The sequence below is a fragment of the Balaenoptera borealis genome (assembly GCF_965194805.1).
Source record: "Balaenoptera borealis genome assembly, chromosome: 4".
In the NCBI taxonomy this organism is placed as follows: Eukaryota; Metazoa; Chordata; class Mammalia; order Artiodactyla; family Balaenopteridae; genus Balaenoptera; species Balaenoptera borealis.
This window is the reverse complement of record NC_138861.1, coordinates 9023936-9043114: the sequence shown is the minus strand read 5'-3', so window position 1 is coordinate 9043114 and position 19179 is coordinate 9023936. Positions and strand designations below refer to the sequence as shown.

Here is a 19179-nt window from a genome sequence, read left to right as displayed (position 1 = left end):
AACAGAAAACAACATCTCTCTCAAGGACACTGAATCTATAAAGTGTCATGACAACCCCCTACTTTGAATGACTCCTGCTTTATTAATCACTGAGAAATTTTATTCTCTAAAATCATAGATTAGCAGAGACTTTGCTTTTTAAAATTATATCAGTAAAAATAAAACACCCAACTCTTGCCTGGAGGGTCTGAGGCACTTTGACACAAAGACTCCGTCTCAATTTACAAGCCAGGGGCAGAGATTCAGATACAACAGTCCACATCCATCTTAACTTTACTTTGCACCTTCCCAAGGACACAGGAGCCTGGGTCTACTTCACAGTCCAAACCTGATGTGGACCCTTCAGCCACAGCCCAGCTTTGCTTTGAGTCTCTCAAACATTGCTTCATTTAAATATCACCTCAGTTCCATCCTTTCCCCAAATCCTACATTAGTTCTATCTTTTCCTTTGCTAAGGCTCCAAATTTGCTCTGGTGGGCAGTGTCCTTCCTTGCACTGGGTCCAGAAGCCTGATGGTGTCAGACAATTTGCTCCTGGTTGTCTTAGGCTGATTGGGCTGGGACAGTTCTAATCAGTGTACATGCTAGAATGAGATGAGGAAGATATGCAGAAGCCCAGTTAGAAAGATCACAGGGGATTGTTGCTTGAGGACAAGGTAAGGATCTACTTAAGGGAATCAAGATATTAGGACAAGACAAGAGGTAAATGTGCTTTGGTGCCAAGCCTAAATGTTGGTCTGTTACAGCCTGAGTATCTCCTGCCTTCAGTTCAGATTGTGTTAGAACAGCAAGGAAGATTCAGTGGCTTCAACTGAGGAAAGTACTAGGGTGGTAGGAGCTGGGAACCAGTTGGTTTTGACTGAGATCTCGGGAGCAGGCCAAAGAGCCAGTGAGGTGAGCTCGAGCACAGCAGCCCTTGACTAGGGGCTTGGACTGGGGCCTCACACTGGACGATGTCTGGGAATTAAATTTTGCAAGTGTTTTCTTCCCACAGACACATCTTCATCTCTCTGAAAAGAAAATTCTAGGGAGGAAAAGAAGGAAAGAGGAAAGGAGGGAGGGGTATAGCTAGTGGCAAAGCCCAAAATAATGGACGCGGGAGTAAGGGAAGCAACTTATGATACAGCTCTCTGTAAATGCAGCGTTTCATGCTAGAGCTGGCGCCGTGCAAATTAATGGAAAACACACTGAGTCTAATGTATTGGTGACCTTTAGACTTCATACCATTTTCTGAGCTACATGTGTGCCCCATAGGAATTGACTCTTTTTTTCCTTTTTTTAAAAATTTCTTACTTCTTTCTTCTTTTTTCTTTTTTAGCATATAAACCCAAGGTCGCTGTTCAGAGGGGAGAGGTTGGGAACATTGAGTTGTTGGCTTGTTTCACTCTCTGGAGGATTTGCTTGCAAGCAGCAGTGAATGGATCACTGTGAGAACACAACGATATTTTCATCTGTGAACTGAGCTATTCTATTCTGTTCCTGTTCCTTTTAGGGAGAGGAAAATTGTTCCTAGTTATTTTGGTCTCAAGTTTTTCAGAACTTCCATTACAAACCATAAAGCAAGTTTGACTTCTGGGAAATTCTATTCCAATTAATAATTTAAAATGTATTTATATGATGAGGTATGGATTCTTTAGAGGTTATCTTTTTATAATCTATTTTAGAAAATAGATTTTGGACTTCCCTGGTGGCGCAGTGGTTAAGAATCTGCCTGCCAATGCAGGGGACACGGGTTTGACCCCTGGCCTGGGAAAATCCCACATGCCGCGGAGCAACTAAGCCCGTGCGCCACAACTACTGAGCCTGCGCGCCTAGAGCCTGCAAGCCACAACTACTGAGCCCGCGAGCCACAACTACTGAAGCCTGCACGCCTGGAGCCCGTGCTCCACAACAAGAGAAGCCACCGCAATGAGAAGCCCTCGCACCGCAACGAAGAGTAGCCCCCGCTCGCCACAACTGGAGAAAGCCCAAGAGCAGCAACGAAGACCCAACGCAGCCAAAATAAATAAGTAAATAAATAAATTTTTTAAAAGTGGGAAAGAAACAGAGGTTTGTAAGGAGAAAAGTGAATGTGAAAAGTAAATGTAATATATAGCTGATTCACTTTGTTATAAAGCAGAAACTAACACACCATTGTAAAGCAATTATACTTCAATAAAGATGTTAAAAAAATGACAAAAGTAAATATACAATGATTACTAGCAGTAATAATGTTTTATAACCCTTTTCTAAACCAATGGCTTTCACATCTTTTTTTTACTGCAACCAAGAGTATATGCATACTTAGACATATTTGTGTATGTATGTATATAGAGAGAAATGACACTGTTTCATAAAACACTACACATTATACACTAAATATTTTTCTTTTTTATTCTTTCATTTTACAAAATGCTGGTCATTTTGTAAACTGATATCATGACCTACTAAATGAGCGGCAACCTGCAGTTTAAAAAAATACTACTCTCATGGGCAATATTAGCAGCTTCTTCATTAATCTTTAGTCCAGAAAATAACCTAAAAGCAATTTTATTTTCTAATACCAGACTTCTTGTGTTCAAAGGATCTACCCTTGAGAGTAGACACTCTTTGGGAGTGTCTCCTTCATTTTCACCTTGAAGTTACGGACGGAGGTCAACGAAGATATTACAGTGGAAGATCAGGACCATAGTCTTCCATCATGGTTTCTGACATCGGCCCTAGATTCTGAGTATCTCCTCTCCCCTGCCCCAGAAATACTTTTTAAGGTGAAGTCTTTATAAGAACTGGCAGGAACTTTATCCCGCTTGACTCAGGTGACACCTGCAGAGACTCTCATTGGACTAGAAATGGAAAGTGATCAAAAATAGGGACAGGTGAAATACCTAAGGCATTTCATAAAATAAAATACGACACAGCTTTGAATAAAGAACGTCAATCTGTGTGTAACGAGCCAATATTCAAGGTATAGTTTTAGGTTAAAAAGAATAAGTTAAGCACACTGTGTGTAGTAGACTTCCATGTGTTTTTAAAAGGGGGACATACGTGCTTATATGTGCATAGAATATTTCTGGAAATTTCCACAAGATATTAGTAATGGGAATTGCCCCTAAGGAAGAGAAATAGAGGACTGGGAGTCTGGGATGATAGAGATTTAATATTTTTGCCTACCTTTTCATAGTGTTTGAAATTTTTATTTTGTGTATATATACATATTATTTTTTCAATTAAAAAAATAACTAATTTTAGGGAATTCCCTGGCAGTCTAGTGGTTAGGACTCAGCACTTTCACTGCCAGGGTCATGGAACTAAGATCCCACACGCCGCACGGCATGGACAAAAAAAAAAATAATAATAATTAAAACAAATATGTTGGAGGAAGTAAGTACTCACAAACTCATTAAGATGAAGGGAGTTTTCCTTGTGAACAGTCCTAGAAATAGATGTTTATTATAGCACCAAAATTCATTATCTCTTTCATTTACATATATTATATAATTCACAAAGAGTTTCATATCCATTGCCTGACTTAGTGCTCATAACAACCTTCTGAAATAGGTAGGACAGTTACTAGAAGCCACAAGTTACAAATTGGAAAAAAACAGAAGGGCTAAAGGAGTTAAAAATCTAGAGCATAGTTTAAGGAAAGAAGTTTGGAGTCAGGTACATGATTATGATATAGTAGAAACTTGAAATTTTACAGTATTATGAGTTACCAAGTAGTTTATAAATAGCAGTATTTTTAAAGCCTTCAGCAAAATTACTTGCAATACTGATCTCTTAACTAAGAAACTCATGCATAAAGGAGGAAGGAGGCAGGAAAAAAAAAAAGCCTACTGAAACTCTTTGTGTAAAATATGCCCTATAATAGAGCATAAATTTTCAACCAGTCAGCTAATGACTGGCTGAAAATTAACATTAAAGAAGTTGCATTCAAAACTTCGCCATATAGAATTTTACTTTTGAATTAGAACAAATCTAAAATAATTACCTAAGTGGAAGAGAGAAATTACAAATCATCACTTACTAAATCTTGAATAATACCCTAAAGGCTTATGCTTATGGTCATTATATCTCCCAGAGTCCCAGATAAGCCAAATTTACACCTCCAGTCCCTGGGGAATTATTCATAGCAGCCCTTTCACTCTCAAGGGTATCCTAGATTGGGGATAAATGATATATCCACCGTATTAAATATCACACTCTAGTTTCATACACCTTTAAGATCCTCATGTTCTAGGGTTAGGGCTTCATCTCAAAACTAAGAAGTACCCTCATTCATGCAAAATCTGAAGAACCCATGTTCAGATTTTAGCAGCATGTATGACTCTCAGATAAAAAAGAGTAGTTTCCAAAGCAACTGTGGGCTTTACTAAAGAGATTAAAATAAGAAGGGAGTCTCAGCGTCTGATTTGGAATTTTTGGTTTGTAGGGGTCTAAAGGCAAATGTGAACCAAGTTTGGCTTGTTGAGACTGAGGTGGAAGACAGATAACTGATTCCACTTAGCAGACTTCTGAAGAGTTCAAAAAGTGCATCCCCTCCAAGAGCACTTCATTCATGAGTGTGTTTATTTATTAATAGTTGGAGCATGTTCTAAGCACTGCCTCAGTTTTGTCAATAGTTTTGGGGACCTTATGCTCCATTTCCAGCACTTTGCAGGAATGTGATACTATACACAAGGTTTTGTTTAAACCAGCCTCTGAATTCTTTCCTGCTTAGCGCTCTTTAGAATTTCCATAATTTGTAATTACTCTATTCACTAATTACAAAGATTATTCCCATGGTCCAGGTAGGTTAAATCGTTGCTGTGATTTTTTTTTTTCATGTTGCAAGTGAAACAAGCAGATGAATTGTAGCCAAGCTGGAGATCATGGTAACAGCATCTTTTCCTCAGCAGTAAGCAGATCATCTGTCCAGAATATATAATTATTGAAAGATTAAGGCATTAAGATGTGTTTACTTGCTACATTCTCTAAAGCACTTGGCATTTAAATTGAAGTTATTTAGTATGTGATTGCTTGAGGTTTCTGTGTAAAATACTAAAGAATATTTTAATCATTCTTCTATGTTTATATTTACACTTTTAACAAAATCTTTTCAGAATATATTCAACACGCGGGTACACAGATTCTCTCTCTGAGGTGTTCGGACTTGGTTCTGAATCTGACAATTTGACTCTTTTCTTGTTGTTTCTGTAGATGTTTACATATGTCTTCTCTTTTATTTCTCCCCTTTCTTTACTTTCTTGGAAATCTTTATTTCCTATCAATTACTCACCAGATTGTTCACAAAAGGAATCTTGTGGAGTTTTCTTTAGTTCTAATCGTCACTGGTTGAGTGATTTCTGTCCCTGCCTTCACTGTCACTATCACTGTCACTACCACCTCCATTGTTGTTGCCGTTGCCAGACTTGCTCTTGCTGTCACGCTCATCACCACTGTCAGATGCACTGTCGCTGCTGTCACTATCACTGCTGTCGCTGTCACTACTGTCACTGCTGTCGCTGTCACTACTGTCACTGCTGTCACTGTCACTGCTGTCACTGCTGTCACTCCTATCTGATTTGCTGTCACTGCTGTCACTACTGTCACTGTCTGATTTACTGTCACTGTCACTGCTATCACTACTGTCACTGCTGTCACTGCTGTCACTGTCACCACTGTCACTATCACTGCTGTCACTGTCACTACTGTCACTGCTATCACTACTATCTGATTTGCTGTCACTGCTGTCACTACTGTCACTGCTGTCACTGCTTTCACTACTGTCGCTGCTATTGCTGCTGTCACTGCTGTCTGATTTGCTGTCACTACTGTCACTGCTGTCCCACTCAGTAGCCTATGAAATTACACACCCCTATAAAAACTGACAACCCCATACCCTGGGGCCTTTCTCACCTTCTGAGATGGCCCGCACTCTGTCTGTGGAGTGTATTTTTCTCTAAATAAATCCACTTCTTACCTATCAAAAGAGAAAAAAAGAAAAAGAAAAAGTGGTTAGCTATTCATTGCATGCTAAACAGGACTAACTTTTATACTTTTCAGCAAATATTTGGTTGGAATAGTTCTGTGTGGGCTATTGGTTTGAAGGGGCAATGGTAAGATTGCCCAGGCTTTGTTCTGCTAGGTTATTGGTACAATGAGGAATTCAGTTCAAATTAGTCTGTTCTGCCATAGTAAAGGAAATATTTCCATCATGACTATTAATCAGTTGTTAATAACATAGCGGTGTTAGGAGAGGATAGACTGTGCTGCTAAAATAAATAAGCCCCAAATTTGGGGGCTTAGTACAATAGAGGCTTATTGTTGCTTGTGTCACAATTCAAAGTAGCTCTCCTGTAGACAATGACCCAGGAACCCAGGCTGTTTCCATCTTATTTTTCTATCATCTTGCAGCTTCAATCTCACCCTGGCACAACCCATCTGAAGTTGGGGAAGGAAAGAAAATGAGAGTGAAAGACTATGCTGGGTATTTTAGGAATCAGACCTGGAAATGGTTCTTTACTTTTGTCCACATTCCATTGGCCAGGACCCAGTCACAGGGCCAAACCAACTCCAAGGGAAGCCGGGAAATGTGGAGGAACATGTGGATACGAAAGATCACGAATAATCTCTGCACAGACAGAGAAGATTCTCCAGCCTTCATGCTGGAGAACCTCACATTTCTGCAGGGGACCTGCATCCTGGTTGATTAGATATGGCTGAGAACACTTCTAGGTAGCTTGGAAGCACTGTTTAACTCTCTATCCATGGTTGTTATGAATAAATATAATATTAATAAATATTATATTATAGTTATTGTCTTTAGCAAAATATTTGAGGTCCTCCCTAAGACAATTTTAAAGATGGGACTAACAAGGAAGCAAGCCCACAGTGTGGATTACTCCTGCGTACATCTCATAAGACCTCGAATTAACATTTTTCATAACGTGGCTCCTAGGTAACTTGAATCTGAATCACCTTGATTCAGACTGTTAAATCTAAATTTGTTTAAAATACAGATTTCAAGGAGCCACCTCTGACCTATTGAATCAAAATCTAACTAAGCGGAGCTCAGAAATCTGCATTTTAAGATGTTTCTTAGTTTGTTCCTGTGTGCACTGGTATTTGAGAACCACTGCCAACAGGAAAACTGAACTATCTTCCACCTGAAAGTTGAATCTGCCTGTGACTGCAAAGTAAGCTCAGATCTAAGAGCCAATTTCAATCTTCTTTTCTAAACGAGAAGAGCCAAGCATAGCAGATTCTAGGATTTAAATTGTCATCATGCTGGCTGAAACAGATGATGACAGAGCCCAGATGATCGAGGCCAGAAAAGGAAGAAAGCAGGACAGGCTTAACTTGGACACCAAAATTCCTCAAAACTTTATTTTTGATGTGTGTGTGTGTGTGTGTGTGTGTCTGTGGGTGTATAAATCTCATCTCTACAGCTTCCTTTCCCACTACGTTTTCTAATTCAACCCTTCCCTGCCCTTTAAGTGCCTACTGAGCAAAAAGCCACCTGCCTACCTAGCCTTTTTGCTAATATGAAATGATGTAATAATATCCTCATCACAGGGCTGCTCTGAGGATTCAACAAGATAATGTGTGTGACGTGTTTAACTCAGTCCCTGACACCCAGGAGGCTAAATCAGTTCCAGCAGTTATCAAAATCTAACACAACCACTGACAGACCTATGGCATTTCTGGGCTCTCAGAGTAATCTCACAGACGGCCAGGAAATTGAAGGCCCTGATATATCATTACCCCAGGAAGGGCTGTAAATGGGTGATATAGGTGTCCCCAGTAGGTACATTATGGCATCCACCAGGAAATGAGCTAGGAATGCCAGGTCACCCAAGCACAACCTGCTCTGTGGAGGAGTGCCAGGGTAAATGATACGTAGGCCAACTCCACCAGTACTACCACCCAACACACCCACTCAGAGAAAGTTTTAAGCCAAATGTAAATCAGTGGATAACTTGCCTACATTTGCCTCTTCTAGACATAGCCTTGGAGTCTCCTCAAACAACGAACCACCTATCAGTTCAGAAAATGACAGGGTTCAATTTGAATGGGTCTATCTGCTCCCTCACAGGGATGTAGCCAGGAAGAGAGAGAGAGACAGAGAGAGAGAGAGAGAGAAGTACCGGATGTGGGTGCTAAAATGCCTAAAGCCACAGGAAGAATTATGCTATGATGTTTTGCACGAGCTATTATAAATTTAAATGAGCAAAGACTAACTAAGACAACTTCCCCTTTAATTTTGGTTCGTAAGATCTGAGCAAAGTTAAAAAGAGGACTGTTGGTTAGCATGGAAAAGAAAGATTCTTCCACAATATTAATGGAATGGTCACAGGAAAGGGAAAATAGCATGTTGTGTTTTTCAAACTGTAGGTCGCAACCCCCATTAATGGATCATAAAATCAATTTTAGTGTATTTTTCATGAAAGAATAGAAGAGAGCATCATACATAGTAACGGTTTTTGAAAAAAAATGATTCAGTTTGTATGTGTATTTGGGTTACAAAGTAATATTTATTTTTTATAATGGATTATAGTAGGGAAAGTTTTAAAATGTGTAGCAGAAAACTAACTGCTCTAGATTCACAAGGAGTTTGAATCCAGGCCCCAACCCTTGCTAATTTTATGACTTATGACAAGCTTCAATTTCCTCAGTTGTAAAATGGAAATAATACCTACAAGAATTCTTGGAGAGTGAAATGGGATCATGTATATAAACTTCTTTAGCACAGTGTCTGCCACAAAATAGTCACCTAATAAATGTCAGTTTCCTTCTTCTTTCCACTTAAGGTATTACGTATATAAACAGATTCTGGCACCACAGCAACAGTCATTTAATTTCCCTTGGCCTCCGTTTCTTCATTCTGAAGTAAAAGAGCCGAACTAGACGAACTAGTGCCTTGCCTGCTCTACAACTGTCTGATTTAATTAAAATGGTCATTCCATTATCACATTAGAGAGATTCTCTCTGAAATTATTGCAAATCCCAAGTGACAAAGAGATTTTTTAAATTCATCTTTTTGTTTTGAGGTAACTGTCGATTCATATGCAGTTGTAAGAAATAAAACAGAAATCTCGTGTGTCTGAGATAGTAAGAAATAATACATGGACTTTGTCTCCGATTTCTGGCACACAGCTTCTAACGCCTTTGGAACTTCCCAGTGAATTGCGTGTGTTTTGTATGCTAATGCGATGGCTGGGGGCTGGGGGCTCCTGGATGGATGGATGCTGGTCGCAAGAAAGACCAAGGCATGATTAGAGCGCTGCAAATTTCAGCCGTGCCCCCTGCCCTCAAGAGAGGGGAGAGGGGCTGAAGATTGAGTTAATCACCAATGGCTAATGACTTAATCATTCCTACATAATGGAAACTCCATAAATACCACTAAATCACAGGGTTCACAGAAGTTAGTGAAAAATCCAGGTGCTGGGAGGGTGGTACACCCAGAAAGGGTATGGAAGCTCCCTTCATCCCTTTCCCATACCTTGCCTTATGCATTTCTTCTATTTGGCTGCATTTGAGTTCTATCCTTTATAATAAACCAGTAAGTATGGTGCCTTCCTAAGTTCTGTGAGCAGTTCTAACAAATAATCAAACCTGAGGAGTGGGTCGTGGGAACCCTCGACTTATAGTTGTTCAGCCAGAAGTTATGGGAGGCCTGGGACTTGTGATTGGCTTCTGTAGTGGGGGGAACTTATGAAACTGAGCCCTTAACTTGCGGGATCTGATGCTAACCTCAGGTAATAGTGTCAGAATTGAATTGAACTGAATTGCAGGACATCCAGCTGGTGGAGGAGAATTGGTTGGTGTAGGGAAAAACCTTGTTTTGTCGGTAAAAATAGCTCTGGAGTACCCTTCACCCAGTTTTCCCCAGCGGTAATATCCTACAAAACTGTAATACAATATCTCAACCAGGATATGGACTTTGATACAATAGCTGATCTTATTCAGATTTAGGTTTCTTTGTAGGTGCCAACTGGGGTTGACTAGTAATGGCTAGACTACAAGCTTGGAGGCTGCTTTGAGTCCTGATTTAGAGGAAGCAAATGTTTCTCACAATTAGCAATGTCCACCCAGGATTGAGAGAGTGGTGACATGATTGCTACAAATGTGCTGACTTCTGCAATAAGTGAACAAGACGTTTAAATTAAACATTTCGAGCTGGTGCTTAGTGAAGTAAAATATCTCTGTTTTTATATATTATAATGTTTTAACATACCAAGATCCAAAGAAAGAGCATAAAGTTATCTCTTCATCCTGAAATTATATGAGTAGTTCCAATGTAATTTTAGGTGGATAACCTACTCACAGCAGAGAGAGCAAGCTTTCAAAAAATCAATGGTAAAGTTTTTCTTTGGGCCTCTTTGCATAATTGAACTATTTTCATGTTAGTGCCTGAATTACTGCTTTATGTTAAAGGACAAAGGCAACCTTAATTGGGAACATGTATTTGTTACATTTTTGTCTACAAATTCTGCACGAAATCATGAGATTCATCAACTCAATTGAAAGATGAATGAAAGAATTTGGACAGAACAACCAATTTAAATAAATTTTTTCCTCAAAAGTCTTTTTAAAGTAGGCTTAACTACGAGGTAAGAGGTTATAGGAAGCGTTGCTTTCAGGAAATGTAAATCTGATATTGGGCTTTCTCACATCAAACAGACTGGAGAGCTGCTTTTGAATGTCTGAGATTTACTGTTAAGAATGGCAGTTTTGGGCTTCCCTGGTGGCGCAGTGGTTGAGAATCTGCCTGCCAATGCAGGGGACACGGGTTCGAGCCCTGGTCTGGGAAGATCCCACATGCCACAGAGCAACTGGGCCCATGAGCCACAACTACTGAGCCTGCGCGTCTGGAGCTTGTGCTCCGCAACAGGAGAGGCCGTGACAGTGAGAGGCCCGCGCACCGCAATGAAGAGTGGCCCACGCTTGCCGCAACTAGAGAAAGCCCTCGCGCAGAAACGAAGACCCAACACAGCCAAAAATAAATAAATAAATAAATTTATTAAAAAAAAAAAAAGAATGGCAGTTTTATATAGTGAAAATGGAGCATACCTTTGGTTATTTTTGTCTCAGCAAAACGCTATCTTAAGTTAAAAGAACTATGCGTATAAAGCAGTGCCTGGCATATAATAAGTATGAGACAAATGTTAGCACCTATGACAATGATGATGATGATACCACATTCTTAGCTTTGTAAATTTTAGTAAACCACTTAACTTTTCCGAGCCTCAGTCACTTCATTCTCAGAGGTGAGGTGGAGTGAATAATAACAATGACTTTTATGCCTACTTCACAGGGTTACTGTAAGAATCAAACAAGATTATGTTTTTGAAAATACTTTGTAAACAGAAAAGAACTGTAGGTGTGTTATTTATTGGGTTGGCCAAAAAAGTGCTTCCGGTTTTTAAGTAAAAATAAAAGACACGTTTTTCATTTTCACCAAGAACTTTATTGAACAATGTATTCACCTTTTTGTTCCACTACCTTCTGCCATTTTCCAGGCAACTTCATAATTCCATCTTCCCAAAACTTTTTATCTTTTTGAGGAAAGAACTGTTCCAGGTGCCTTCTACAGTCTTCCAAGGAATTGAAATTTTTTCCATTAAGGGACTTTTATAAAGACCGAAATAAATGGAAATCCGAAGGTGCAATGTCTGGTGAATATGGTGGATGAATCAGAACTTCCCAGCCAAGTAACAGTAACAGTAACAGTTTTTGCCTGGTCATCAAAGAAACATGCAGGAACTTCCCATATTAGGGAAGTTTTCAACTATAATCTCTTCAAATATTTTCTCAGTCCCTTTCTTTTTCTCTTCTTCTTCTTGGACCCCTATAATTCGAATGTTGGTGCATTTAATGTTGTCCCAGAGGTCTCTGAGACTGTCCTCAATTCTTTTCATTCTTTTTTCTTTATTCTGCTCTGCGGTAGTTATTTCCACTATTTTATCTTCCAGGTCACTTATCCGTTTTTCTGCCTCAGTTATTCTGCTATTGATTCCTTCTAGAGAATTTTTAATTTCATTTATTGTGTTGTTCATCACTGTTTGTTTGCTCTTTAGTTCTTCTAGGTCCTTGTTAAACATATCCTGTATTTTCTCCATTCTATTTCCAAGATTTTGGATCATCTTTACTATCATTATTCTGAATTCTTTTTCAGGTAGACTGCCTATTTCATTTTCATTTGTTAGGTCTGGTGTGTTTTTGCCTTGCTCCTTCATCTGCTGTGTGTTTCTCTGTCTTCTCACTTTGCTTAACTTACTGTGTTTGGGATCTCCTTTTCTCAGGCTGCAGGTTCGTACATCCCGTTGTTTTTGGTGTCTGTGTCCAGTGGCTAAGGTTGGTTCAGTGGGTTGGGTAGGCTTCCTGGTGGAGGGGACTAGTGCCTGTGTTCTGGTGGATGAGGTTGGATCTTGTCTTTCTGGTGGGCACGTCCACGTCTGGTGGTGTGATTTGGGGTGTCTGTGGCCTTATTATGATTTTAGGCAGCCTCTCTGCTAATGGATGGGGCTGTGTTCCTGTCTTGCTAGTTGTTTGGCATAGGGTGTCCAGCACTGTAGCTTGCTGGTCGTTGAGTGGAGCTGGGTCTTGGCGTTGAGATGGAGATCTCTGGGAGATTTTTGCCGTTTGATATTACATGGAGCTGGGAGGTCACTTGTGGACCAGTGTCCTGAACTTGGCTCTCCCACACAGAGGCACAGCCCTGATGCCTGGCTGGAGCACCAAGAGCCTGTCCTCCACACGGCTCAGAATGAAAGGGAGGAAAAAAAGAAAGAAAGAAAGAACACAAAACAAAATAAAATAAAATAAAGTAAAATAAAATAAATAAATTTATTAAAATAAAAAATAAAAAATAATTATTAAGAAAAAAATTTTTTTAAGTAAAAAAAAAAAAAAAGAACCCTAGGACAAATGGTAAAAGCAAAGCTATTCAGACAAAATCACACACAGAAGCATACACATACACACTTACAAAAAGAGAAAAAGGGAAAAAATATATATATATTGTTGTTCTCAAAGTCCACCTCCTGAATTTGTGATGATTCGTTGTCTATTCAGGTATTCCACAGATGCAGGCACATCAAGTTGTTTGTGGAGATTTAATCCGCTGCTTCTGAGGCTGCTGGGAGAGATTTCCCTTTCTCTTCTTTGTTCGCATAGCTCCCGGGGTTCAGCTTTGGATTTGGACCCGCCTCTGCGTGTAGGTCGCCTGAGGGCGTCTGTTCCCCGCCCAGACAGGACGGGGCTAAAGGAGCAGCTGCTTCGGGGGCTCTGGCTCACTCAGGCGGGGGGAGGGAGCGGTACGGAGGAGGCGGGGCGAGCCTGCGGCGTCAGAGGCGTCGTGACGTTGCAGCAGCCCGAGGCGCGCCGTGCGTTCTCCCGGGGACGTTGTCCCTGGATCACGGGACCCTGGCTGTGGCGGGCTGCACCGGCTCCCGGGAGGGGCGGTGTGGAGAGTGACCTGGGCTCGCACACAGGCTTCTTGGTGGCGGCAGCAGCAGCCTTAGCGTCTCACGCCCGTCTCTGGGGTCCGCGCTGATGGCCGCGGCTCGCGCTGTCTCTGGAGCTCGTTTAGGCGGCGCTCTGAATCCCCTCTCCTTGCGCACCAGGAAACAAAGAGGTAAGAAAAAGTCTCTTGCCTCTTCGGCAGCTGCAGACCTTTTCCCGGACTCCCTCCCGGCTCGCCGTGGCGCACTAGCCCCTTCAGGCTGTGTTCACGCCGCCAACCCCAGTCCTCTCCCTGCGATCCGACCGCAGCCCGAGCCTCAGCTCCCAGCCCCGCCCTCCCCGGCGGGGGAGCAGACAAGCCTCTCGGGCTGGTGAGTGCTGCTCGGCGCCGATCCTCTGTGAGGGAATCTCTCTGCTTTTCCCTCCTCACCCCTGTGGCTGCGCTCTCCTCCGCGGCCCCGAAGCTTCCCCCCTCCGCCACCCGCAGTCTCCGCCTGCGAAGGGGCTCCTAGTGTGTGGACACCTTTCCTCCTTCACGGCTGCCTCCCAGTGGTGCAGGTCCCGTCCCTATTCTTTTGTCTCTGTTATTTCTTTTTTCTTTTGCCCTCCCCGGGTACGTGGGGAGTTTCTTGCCTTTTGGGAAGTCTGAGGTCTTCTGCCAGCGTTCAGTGGGTGTTTTGTAGGAGCAGTTCCACGTGTAGATGTATTTCTACTGTATCTGTGGGGAGGAAGGTGATCTCCGCGTCTTACTCTTCCGCCATCTTGAAGCTCCTCTCCTTTATTTTCTGTTGACTAATTCCATACGCTTTTTGTGGTGCTTTCAGTTGGTCTAATTGGGAGCAGTAGTTGTTGGAATTAATCGTTTGGTTTCTGGAAGGAGCTCATAATAGGGGACTCCCTTCCAATCCCACCATATACACAACATCACCTTCTTTGGATGAAGACCAGCCTTTGGTGTGGTTGGTGGTGGTTCACTTCACTTGCCCCACGATCTCTTCTGTTCCACATTATTGTACAGTGTCCACTTTTCATCACCCGTCACAATTTGTTTTAAAAACGGGATCTTTTCATTACATTTAAGGAGAGAATTGCATGTGCAAATATGGTCAAAAGGGTTTTTTTCGCTTAACTAATGTGGAACCCAAACGTCAAAGCGATGAACGTAACGAAGCTGCTGCAAATGATTTTCAACGCTTGATTTGGATATTTTGAGTATGTCGGCTACCTCCTGCATGGTACAACGTTGATTTTTCTCAATTATTGTTTGAATTTGATCGCTATCAACTTCAACTGGTCTACTCGACCATGGAGCATCGTCCAGCGAGAAATCTCCTGCATCAAACTTTGCAAACCATTATTGACACTTTTGATCAGTCACAGCACCTTCTCCATACACTGCACAAATCTGTTTTTTTTTTGCATTTCGGTTGCGTTTTAACCTTTCTTGAAATAATAAGGCACAATATGCTGAAAATGTTGCTTTTTTTCTTCCATCTTCAATATTAAAATGGCTACACAAAAATTCACCAATTTTGATGTCTTTTTTAAAATGCACGCTGATATGACAGCTGTCACATACAATCTAACAAAATTGTTTTTTTTTAAGTTTTAAAATTTATTGTTGGCTGTGTTGGGTCTTCGTTGCTGCACAGGCACTTTCTCTAGTTGCGGCGAGCGGGGGCTACTCTTCATTTCAGTAGGCGAGCTTATTGAGGTGGCTTCTCTTGTTGTGGAGCACAGGCTCTAGAGTGTGCGGGCTTCAGTAGTTGTGGCATGTGGGCTCAGTAGTTGTGGCTCACAGGCTCTAGAGCGCAGGCTCAGTAGTTGTTGCGCATGGGCTTAGTTGCTCCGCGGCATGTGGGATCTTCCCAGACCAGGGCTCGAACCCGTGTCCCCTGCATTGGCAGGTGGATTCTTAACCACTGCGTCACCAGGGAAGTCCCAAACAAAATTATTTTGAATGAAGTTAAAGACAACTAAGTGCTACTACAGCCATCTTATGGAAAAAAACAAACAAACCTTTTGGCAAACCCAATACTATTATTGTTATTAGGTTTTCCCCCCTTTCTCTATAGAAAAGGTAATTACACATAAAATGTCCTTGCATCTAACTCTAACATGATTCTCATGGTAGATCCCACTGAGTGAAAGCCCATGGTAGTATTTTCCAATCTGCTGTCTCACGCTCTTTTTCCCAGCCCCCACCTCCTGCGACTACTCCTTCTCCTACCACCTCGTGAGCATTAGTGAAATGCCCACCTCTACTGGGACTGTGGCCCTCCTGTGTTCTGGTGTGGAGGTGGCAACAGGAGCAGATTGGCAGACAGAATAGATGTGGGCACCAAATCAGTGGACAAGGAAATTACAGCAAATTGACATGCACACATGCAGAATGTTCAGAAGAGACTGTACTGTACCAAAGACCATCGCAAAGTAAACTATTTCTATCTAAAATTAAAACACTGTCAAAGTTAGAAAACATAAATAGGGGAGACCTTCAAGCTGGCAGAGGAGTAAGACGTGGAGATCACCTTCCTCCCCACAAATACATCAGAAATACATCTACATGTGGAACAACTCCTACAGAACACCTCCTGAACGCTGGCAGAAGACGCCAGACTTTCCAACAGTCAAGAAACTCCCCACGTACCTGGGTAGTGTAAAAGAAAAAGAAAAAACAGAGAAAAGAATAGAGATGGGACCTGCACCTCTGGGGGGGAGCTGTGAAGGAGGAAAGGTGTCCACACACTAGGAAGCCCCTTCACTGGTGGAGACGGGGGGGTGGCAGGGGGGAAGCTTCGGAGCCACGGAGGAGAGCGCAGCCACAGGGGTGCGGAGGGCAAAGCGGAGAGGTTCCCGCACGGAGGCTCGGCGCCGAGCAGCGCTCACCAGCCCGAGAGGCTCGTCTGCTCCCCCGCCGGGGCGGGCGGGGCTGGGAGCCGAGGCTCGGGCTTCGGAGTTCGGATCGCAGGGAGAGGACTGGGGTTGGCGGCGTGAACACAGCCTGAAGGGGCTAGTGCGCCACGGCGAGCCGGGAGGGAGTCCGGGAAAAGGTCAGGAGCTGCCTAACAGGCAAGAGAGCATTGTTTTGGGGTGCACGAGGAGAGGGGATTCAAAGCACCGCCTAAACGAGCTCGGGGTTTTCTCTGGGTTTATGTCCAGTAGTGGGATTGCTGGGTCGTATGGTAGTTCTATTTTTAGTTTTTTAAGGAACCTCCACACTGTTCTCCATAGTGGCTGTATCAATTTACATTCCCACCAACAGTTCTTGCTTATATCTTAAGGATAACTTTATTACAGGATTTGAGGGAAAAAAATTCAGAATAGAGAAATTATGAGCTCCCAAGACTTTTTTTCGAGAGATGCTGATTGTGATGTGTGTGTGCGTGTGTTCAAATCCTGGAAATACTAAAATAGCTGTAGAAAGAGGAAAGGAAACTTGAGATTAAAAAAAAATTATTGTTTTACTATGGAAAGTGGTAGGGAAAGGAAATAGGAGTTTGGAAAAGTGTCTTTCCATACAAGCAAAAGTTTCTATCTGTGTACTTGAGAAGGAAGTAATAACCGCAGACGAAAGAACATGGTATGAAAGCAAACAGTGTGACATTTGTAGGGCACAAAGACCGAGTTCTTTCTACTCAAAATAAAATGCTTAAGTTATGCTGTCTGGCAAAGCCCACTGATGTTTGTACTGTGCTTATACCTGGATGTCTTTGTTTCCTGGAGCCCCTAAAAATAAAAGGACATATTCTATGTGGCATTTAGAATTAGTCATCAACTCACCCTGGGCTGTTTTCACTAAGAACCTGCTGCCCTTTAGTTTGGGCAGCAATGAGTCATCTTTTCTTCCAGCATTCATGAGCTGATAATCATGAACTTGGAAAACCTTGAAAATTCAAGGTAGCAAGTTTTTTGAAGAATTTTAACAAGAAACTTTAAAATGATGGGTCAATAAGAACTTCTGCACTTTCTGTGAGAAGGAGTATTTTCTGTGTTCTAGTTTCATTACTGTTGGGTGATGTTAGAACATGATTCTATTAATTGCATTGGTATTTACTGAAGATAGTAGTGTAAATGAATTAAAGCCACAGGCTCAAGAGTCAGACTGCCTTGGTGACAATCCAGCACTGTACTTATTGGCTGCATAAACCTGTGCCTTGGTTTCCCACTTGTAAATAGGGGTAGTAATGAATATAACTCATGGGGATATTGTGAATTCAATGAAACAATACATACGGAGAGCTTAAAATAGTTCCTGGTATATAGTAAGCATTTAATAAGTTATTTTAAACACACACATAGAAAGACCAAAAAAGAGACTTTTATGCTAATTCAACATTCATCTAACTGTTTTGCCCAGTTTCAGTTCCAATACATTGGAAATAAACAATGCCAGGGAAAAGGGGGCCATTATTAAAGAGTATCCAAAAAATGACACAATGATTCTCAAATTGAGGCACTGAGGATCCTGGCATTTCATTTAAGAATATTACTATTTTTACACAAATGCTCTCTTAGGTTTTTTTAAAATTAAATATGTTACCAGAGACTTCCCTGGTGGACCAGTGGTAAAGAATCCGCCTTCCAATGCAAGGGACGCAGGTTCGATCCCTGGTTAGGGAACTAAGATCCCACATGCCGTGGGGCAACTAAGCCCGCGTGTCACAACTACTGAGCTCTCGCGCCTCAACTAGAGAGCCTGCATGCCTTAAACTACAGAATCCACACGCCCTGGAGCCTGCGTGCCGCAACTAGAGAAGAGAAAACCTGCGTGCCACAACTAGAGAGAAGCCTGAGTACCATGATGAAGAGCCCTTGCGCTGCAACGAAAGAGCCCGCGTGCCGCAGCTAAGACCCGACGCAGCCAAAAATAAATAAAATAAATAAATAAATAATAAAAATTTAAAAAATGTTATCAGTAATTTTACTTATTACTTTGTTAAAATGTTATAACCTGAGATTACTTGAAATACCCTAGGATAACCAAATTAGGAATCACTGTTGTATATAAGAAATGTTCACCAATGGAGGGAGGTGGGATTGGGAGAGTGGGATGTTGGGAGGCAGAATTACTTGGAAAACTTTTCAAAGTACAAATATCCATCCTCCCTACTCTTCCTATAGGTAAAGAACCACTCATACCCTCAAAAGAGGGTAAACAACTTAATAGTTGAAATGTTGGAAGTATAATGGCAGTGGCCTCAAATTCTCCAACTTTTGGAATTAACTTTTCCCTTAAGTTACAAACTAAGCACTGCAAACCACATTCTGCATATGATGGGAAAAACAGAGGCTTCTCCGATGTTCCTATGATTTGTTGTAAAGGGAACTTGTGTTCTCCTAGATGCCTGTCACCACAAATTCCTGCTTCTGCCGAATTCTGAATCCCCACTCCCTTCCTGTGTTCTCACCCCACTGTAGCCATCCTGCACTTGCTTTCTCCTCATTCACCCCAAACACTACTGATACAAATCACCCCACGTTTGGCTCTCCCTCTCCTTTACTTCATTTTTGCCCTAGCATTTATCATCAGCTGAAAAATTATATAGTGACTTCATGAGGACAGACACTTGGCCTGCTTGGTTTGCTGCTATATCCCTAGTGCCGTACCCCATGCAGTAGGAACTCAATGAATGTGTGTGTAATAACTGAGTCATGGATGAAGACATTTATTATTATTATTTATTTTATCTGTGTAGCAGACCTTTATTGTGGACTTCAGTTAATGGAGGTTACTTACACCAGAGCTCAG

At 41.8% G+C, this 19179-nt stretch overlaps 3 protein-coding genes across 11 annotated transcripts in view; 1 reads left to right on the top strand and 2 right to left on the bottom strand.

The window, feature by feature from the left end:
- The window catches only part of DMP1 (dentin matrix acidic phosphoprotein 1), a 138110-nt gene that overhangs the window by 27806 nt on the left and 91125 nt on the right, over positions 1–19179 (bottom strand). The window contains exons 4-5 of one of the 9 annotated variants that reach the window (XM_082391730.1): positions 5877–5940; positions 3372–4888 (exon numbers count right to left, since the gene is read on the bottom strand). The exons of 7 other annotated variants lie outside the window; for them this stretch is intronic. The gene's annotated coding sequence lies outside the window, so the exon portion shown is untranslated. The remainder of the gene's footprint in view (positions 1–3371; positions 4889–5876; positions 5941–19179) is intronic. One more of the 9 variants, XM_082391733.1, reaches the window with a different exon arrangement.
- Positions 5279–6624, bottom strand: DSPP (dentin sialophosphoprotein; the record flags this gene model as incomplete). Its single annotated transcript, XM_082391600.1, has 2 exons — positions 5279–5817; positions 6484–6624. 2 exons carry the CDS (start codon positions 6622–6624, stop codon positions 5299–5301), a joined length of 660 nt encoding a protein of 219 aa, XP_082247726.1. The 3' UTR covers positions 5279–5298.
- The window catches only part of LOC309628502 (uncharacterized protein), a gene marked incomplete at its 3' end in the record, with an annotated part of 41933 nt that continues 30134 nt past the window's right edge, over positions 7381–19179 (top strand). The window contains exon 1 of the mRNA XM_082391599.1: positions 7381–13599. Coding sequence (XP_082247725.1) covers positions 13518–13599 — 82 coding nt within the window. The 5' untranslated portion in view covers positions 7381–13517. The remainder of the gene's footprint in view (positions 13600–19179) is intronic.